Here is a 7,323-nt window from a genome sequence, read left to right as displayed (position 1 = left end):
ATTCATGGAATCTTCCATAATATTTTATTTCCTTTTATTGTGTTCACACTAGAGGATTTAATCTAGGCCATTGGATCTCAACAAGTGAATCCTACTTTTTCTCTCATCCATCAGATCAATATCTATGAGATATTATTCTTTTATTTAAATAGAGAATAATTTATTTAGTGAGATAATAAAGGAGAATATATTATTCTCCTAAATATTCTCCTAAATACTTTCATTTAAATAAGGAGAAAATATAGGACAATATCTTATATTTCTCTCTCTCATTTATTTAAACAACTAAAGAGAAAATATTGGTAAATACCAATATTGAAATTTCGAACTTGATGGCACACGGCCAAGGAGATTTGCGCAAACCCTAGTGCCAAAAATCCTAATTTGAATTTTCCATGTGTGCAAGGCCCAATTGCTTAAAACCCCATTAATTATTTATTTACTTGGTCCAACAATAAACAAATAATTAATAATTGTTTATTTACTTGATCAAACAATAAATAAACAATTCTACCATAAATATTTATTTAATTCTGCGAATACCCGTTTTCCAGAATTAATGTTGTCAATCACAATTACAGCAAGTGAGATTAATAATGATAAACATTATTATACGAAAGTTCTTATCCGCCTTTATCAGAGTCGAATCGGGAACTATGGACCTAGTAATAGAAGCTTTAACAAATCCGATGAAAAAGACGAAATAGTCCTTTCTCTTTTGTCCATCGATTCGTCTAATCTTGGTCAAATACTCCACCTTGTAAGCCAAGACTGAACTCTCCTTTATACTAGAATTATATTTACTCATCGTGACGAGTGTCCACTGATATAGTCAGTTCGTGATCAAGATCCTCCAGGTTCAACCCGTATCAAGAGAAGTCAATTTTTCCGTTATACTTCTTTTGATACATATCAGCCCTAAGCATTGTTGTTTCCCCAGCGAAAGATTCTTTCGAACGTTACTTACTTCGAAAGTGCTAGCAATCTATCGGTTCTGGAATCAACCCTTAGGTGAGTGAACATTAACCTTCTTTCAGGAAGGCTGGATTCCGTATCTGTAAATCACTTCCCACTCGAATTATGCTCTGAGAAAACTCCCAAGACATAAGTTGTGATTAGCATGAATAGCCTTTTAGCGAATGAGTCAAAGAGCTCAGTAACATAACCCAGTGTCCATGATCACTTCAGGATTTAGATCAAGTCTCACTGTGACCATCATAGTGGCCTCGGTTAGTGTGTCGTAATGGTCCTTAAACGACACATCTACACCAAGACCTGTACAGGTCGTACACTTATCACAAGTGTAGAATGCTCCCACATAGTGATCAGCCTTCACCTATGTGTTCCACATATATGACTTTAGATATAGCTTTCCAGGCGTATATCAGTCATCGACCATGTTTTAGCACACCGCCCGAACTCAGGTGCCCAGCACGTGACTCAGTTAGATACGGAGGCTATGGAAGATAGTTGTTATTGATTCTAATTGTTTAGAACTCAACCCACTAATCATATAATGCTAATAAAGTAATCTTATTATCGAATTTAGTAATCATTTATTCATTATCTTCAAGTGGGCAATATTCCTAACACTCCAGTCATAGCTTATTATGTCGTCATCGCCGATCGTGAAGCAGAAAGAAAGAGGAGATGAAGATCAAGGACAACTGAGATCTGGTGAATGATCGAAAACCCTAGAGTAGCGAAAGTCGCTCTGATACCATTTCACGATTTGAAACTTGAAATCAATCAGAGATAGAAAGAGAAAGAGAGAAATTTGAAGAATAATGAAAAATATTGTTGCATTGAAAAAGAACGAAGTACAACTCAGGATATTTAAAGACAATTGTTAATCGAAATGACTAAGTTACCCTCACTTAAGAATAAGTATAGCGGATAAAATAGTAATCCGATAAAGCAAATGTTTGAAACAAAAGAACAAAAGATAACTTGACAGCTAAGGTACACCATAAACGCAAATAAATACAAACACAACCATCGATTCCAATAATATGATCTATTTTTTTTATTAAATGGACAGACGTATTTTTCATCTGCCGTTTCTTAACGAGCTTGTTTTTTTCTCGAACCGCCGCTCAATATACATAAAATATATCCCAAGCCAAATGACAGATTTTTTCTAAACATCTTGAAGTACGTACTTGCAGTATTTCAGAGATTAGTATATCAATGAGTCATAAACATCCATACGTTGTTTTAGATTTCAAGCTTAGCAAAACTGAAATATAAAAGATAATATCTGCATGATATAAAAGATTAGTATATCAATGAGTCATAAACATGTATATATGATGGTCTAATTCGTCGGGTGGAACGTGTTTAGTCAAAGTAGTCAGTTATTTTCAGGATAACTACATATAATCCCAATCGAATTCATTCAAGTAAATGTCTTGCTTGAAATTGTGGTTTAAAGTATTGAAAACAGGGCATGTGATTGTCCTGAATGGTACACCCTTGAGACGTATTAATTAAACAAATAGATAGCGAGTTGAGAGGTTTGTACGTAACTGCTGTTTTATATATACACATAATGAATTGAATTGAGCGTAATCCCGTGTATACACATATATATACACATACAAATTTAAATATACATATATATATATATATATATTTAAATATACATATATATTAAACAAATAGATAACTCTCATTTTGCTGCGATGTTGCCCTTCCATAATTTTTTTTTTCCCATTATCATCCAATTTTTTAGCATGTAACTCTCACATGATAAATATTTAAAAAGAAAATTAGTAATAATCTTGCTAAAATAAATAAATAAATTATTTTTAAAACAAATGAAATAAAAGAGTAAATTAAAATGAAAATAAAATCATGATTGAAAACATCATCTTTCTCTCTCTCTCTCTCTCTCTCTCTCTCTCTCTCTCTCTCTCAAGTCCAGTGGCAAGAACTCACCTAGGGTGTGAAGGAGCAGAGCAATGGAATCGAACTTGCTTGGGACGGAGGATCGCATGGCGAAAGGGATGATAGAATCCGTCTATTTCATCTTGTCGAGGACTTGAAAAATTCCGTCGGTGTTGTTGCGTCAACATTGCTTCAATTTACGGTTTTTATTTTTTTGTTACATATGGCTTTTGAGATGAGATGGTGGAGAAAAAAGGGGTTTTAATACCTTAATGGGCCAAAAGTAAAAAATGTGATCATGGGTGAGGCATGGCCTAATCAGTGGCTTTAAAAACAAAAGGTCCAATAATATATAGGGATTTGGGCGTAAGTAGTCCCCAACTTTTTATGATAGTGACGTTTTGGTTCCTAAACTTTTTTTTGAAGCATTTTGATCCTTAACCTATTGATTTTTTTTTACATTTTGATCCTTTTTTTTTTAAAAGTAATAACCTTTTTATAAAATTCAACGCCAAATCAACTTAAAACATATTTACAAACTAAAATAACTTGTTTATAATTTTAAAAAGTTTAAAAAAGTAACATATATAATGCTATAAAAATCTAATATTGTATAATTTTTTAGTGCTTTTACGATCAAAATATGATGTAATAAATTTAAACATGTTTTAAGTTTATAAAGTATATAGTTTCATAAAAGGACCAAAATGCTACAAAATCAATAGGTTAGGGATCAAAGTGCTTCAAAAAAGAGTTTAAAGACTAAAATGCCACTATCATAAAAGGTTAGGGACTAATTGAGCCAAAAATCCTAATATATATTAACATTTGATCAATTGTATATATTTATTTACCCTTTTTTACATTTAGAAAAAAGGCAAAATAAACCTAAAGAATAAATCAATATATATAAACATAACTATACAATACCCACTTAACTTGTTATTTATATTATTTGTGTGTTTGCAGAATTATTTGTTTTGGATTTAAATTTAGGCTATATATAAAATTATATTTAAAATAAAATTTTACAATATTATTTTCGTTGCAATTTTTATGTTTTCACACAATTTTTATCGATCACCGTGATTTTTGTGGACATCATTTTTTTTCAAATTTTCACATTATTTTTGTTGCAATTTCAATCGATCACAGCAATTTTCGATTTTTGAAGCCACCAACACAGAAACGACCACCTACATTTCAATCCATTACTCCACCAATTTCACCCACTTCTTCGAAAATTGGAAACATCTTAACATTTGAAGAATAAACTCCCACATACTCCGTAGTGCTCATGAGTTCTCTTTTTCTTTTCTTTTTTCAACTTCTGCTTAGTCAAGGAAGAAATAATAAATAAATAACAAATTGTGAAAGAGAAATAATATAGCGTGCAACGAAACAAAAGGATGTTGTAGCAGTGAGGGATTGGATGTTTGCTCGAGACCACCGACAGCGACAATTTCATTAATGGCCTCTTCCCATTTCACAAACCTCTACACGAATGGTCAGGATAAAAAGTCAGTAAAACCCAACCTTTTTCCAATCTTTTTTTCCATGAATTTCTTATGATTTTTCCATCATATTTTCAGAAAAGAAAAAAGAAATATATAAAGGAGAGAGAGAGAGAGAGAGTATTGAGTCTCTTCTGTTGGGGCTTTGGGGAAGTAGGCGTGTGGATGAATGGTGGGGGACACCCTAGAGAGTCATAAAATAAACCCCTTCGAAATAATTGAGTTCTGTTCCTGACACACACACAAATAAAAAAGGAAAGAAAAATACTATTTTTATTTTATTTCATATCATTTTCTCTGCCTTCTTTTATTACCTGTAGTAGCTGTTGTTGTGGAACTGCATTTTGGTCAGAGAGTAAGAAGAAAGAAAGAAAGAGAGAAGACATGGGGGTCTATTATTTCAATTAAGGCTTGGAAGAAAAAAAAAAAAAAAGAGAGAAAGAAGCTCACAAGTGACAAAGAAACATAGAGCTGTCTTGAATCCTCAAAGGAAAGCCATTTTCATTTGGGAATATGCCTAGGCCTGGTCCGAGACCTTATGAGTGCGTTCGAAGAGCTTGGCATAGCGATAGACACCAACCCATCAGAGGCTCTCTTATTAAGGAGATTTTCAGGTTAGTTCTTTCACTCTCTCTCTCTCTCTCTCTCTCTCTCTCCCTAATCTGGGACTGCCTGGGTTTGTTTGGCATAAAGAGTAGCGAATGAGATTCACAGCTGGCCCACGAAGCAAAACAAGGAGTGGCAAGAGAAGCTCCCGACAGTTGTCCTCAGAGCCGAGGAAATCATGTACTCCAAAGCCAACTCTGAGGTAAAAAAAAAATCTTTAATTCAAAATTCAAAAGAAGAAGCCTTTTAGTTAAAAAAAAAAAAAAAAAGGAGTCTTTTAGATTGGGATCTTCATTCATTCCATTCATGACAAGGCTGAGTATATGGACCTGAAAACGCTGTGGGAGCGAACAAACGACGCGATGAACACCATAATCCGCCGCGACGAGGGCTCCGAAACCGGCCAGTTTCTTCAGCCCTGCATAGAAGGTATTGCTATTATCATATATATAAATCACATTTTGAACCAAACCCCAAATTAAGTAATCTCAAAAGAAATCGTTTCACATAATTATTATATATAGCGGCCCTGATTCTGGGGTGTACTCCGCGAAGAGCGTCGAGAAGCCAAAGGAATTGGCACCCAAGTTGTTACCTCAGCTCCGGTGGCGGCGCCGCTGCTGCCGATCACAGTCACGCTTCTCCGGCGGCGAAATCCCATTCTACGTACCCTCTCTTCTACGGCCACGTTGTTGCTCGGCTTGACCGTCCCGGCGCCGCGAAGAAGCTCGAATCCGGGGAGCTCGGGTGCGATCTCTCTTTGCGGCTAGGTCCGCTCTCGGTGGTTGATGAGAAGAAGAATAAGAAGAAAGACGATACTAGCCCCGTCGAGGCCGCGGCGGCGATGAGGAAGAGGAAATCCGGTTTCGACCCGATTTCGAACGAGCTTTGCTTGCGCCCAAAGCTTCCTCCGTTCAGACACGTCACAGGGTTGTAGGGCTGAGAAATTGCTAGGACAAGGACAACATGTTTATGTGTTGGTGGGTTTGCCATGTTGTAGTATTAGTATTAGTAGTTGTAATGTTGAGATGTAAATATTGGAATCAAGAACTGAACTGACTGCTGAGAGGCTTTTTAATCACTAATGTGTTTGAACTTTGAAGAAACAAAAGTGTTATTTCCTTTTTATGTATTTATCACTTTTTTATTTTGGGGGTTTGGAAAGCAAAGCAAGACATCCTTTAGTTGTGTTTGTTTGTGTTTAATCGCACTTGATTGGAGGTAGATTCGAAGAGCTATTTAAGTTGGGCTTTGATTTGGAACCGACCATTGCCCGGTTTTGTTTTTTAGCTTCTGTCGAGTTTTATGGTCTCAATTATTCATCATTGAATTCATTTCTCTACCGTCTGTTTTCCTCTTGTAAGATCACGGGTCAAAATTTTAGTGATGATAAAATCCTTCATTTTGTGGGTCACGTTTGTGATTACTTACTTGTACCGATGCTTCCAAGTACTTAAGGCCTTGAACGTTCATTACGGATAAAGGACATGGTCGCAAAGTGGATAAGATGTGTTTGGTTTCGCTGAGTGGGGGACAATCAAAGAGACTTGTCTTCATAAATCCTTTTTATTAACTACTATTGTGGGGATCAAATCAGTGTTTGGACTTTGGACATGGGCCACACACACGGTTAATTATGCTTTTAATTTATTTAAAAAAAACACACACACACACACACATGTTAATTATGCCTCCAATAAAGTAAAAATGACAAGAAAATAATAAAAAATTGAGCCACTTTGGTGAAAATAGTCTCTTCCCATGCGTGCCACTTTGGTGAAAATAGTCTTCCCATGAGCCACTTTGAGCCACTTAACCCACTTGAGTTACTCCACTAAACCATCTTGATCTATTGACATAATTTATGGAAGTATCCCTTTTGAACTCATTGACATTAATCACATATCTTTTGTTTTTTTAATATAAATTTAGCATGTTTATTATCTTAGTTATTTAAATGCGGAATTAAATTCTACAAAGATTATGATACTGTTGGGTAGCAACCCAAATCCCATATCGGAAGAGTAGGCAATAATTGTTTTGGATATAAGAGTCTCACCAACTTCATTAGTATGAGATCTTTTGGGAAGATGCTCAAAGACAAAACCATGCATGTTTGGTCCAAAAAAAGACAATATCACACTAATGTGAAGTTATATTGAGGTGGCAATCCAACGCGGTGGAAAACGGGAGCTCTACAGATACTTCTGCCTTGTTGTGGTTCAACCATCTTCAAAACCATAAATATATTGCAACACAGGTCGATTCGATGGGTCGGTACAACAAGCACTTATATAACATTTATACATTACTA

At 35.2% G+C, this 7,323-nt stretch overlaps 1 protein-coding gene across 2 annotated transcripts; it reads left to right on the top strand.

Annotated features, from left to right (window-relative positions):
- Positions 1 to 4,563: 4,563 nt before the first annotated feature.
- On the top strand, positions 4,564 to 6,423 carry LOC149391571 (histone acetyltransferase). Of its 2 annotated transcripts, none has more exons than XM_089621441.1 (4): positions 4,564 to 5,017; positions 5,102 to 5,211; positions 5,324 to 5,438; positions 5,534 to 6,423. In XM_089621441.1, the coding sequence occupies exons 1-4, from the start codon at positions 4,942 to 4,944 to the stop codon at positions 5,944 to 5,946; spliced, it is 714 nt and encodes a 237-aa protein (XP_089477567.1). In that variant the 5' UTR covers positions 4,564 to 4,941; the 3' UTR covers positions 5,947 to 6,423. The 2 variants fall into 2 exon arrangements, with proteins under 2 accessions (XP_089477567.1, XP_089477566.1); XM_089621440.1 differs by having other exon boundaries at positions 5,097 to 5,211.
- Positions 6,424 to 7,323: the final 900 nt, after the last annotated feature.

Source organism: Urtica dioica, chromosome 7, assembly GCF_054948205.1.
Source record: "Urtica dioica subsp. dioica isolate 48M chromosome 7, U.dioica_male_clone48M_v1_H2, whole genome shotgun sequence".
Classification (NCBI taxonomy): domain Eukaryota; kingdom Viridiplantae; phylum Streptophyta; class Magnoliopsida; order Rosales; family Urticaceae; genus Urtica; species Urtica dioica.
Note: the sequence above shows the minus strand (reverse complement) of the source record. Positions and strands in the feature narration are given on the sequence as shown.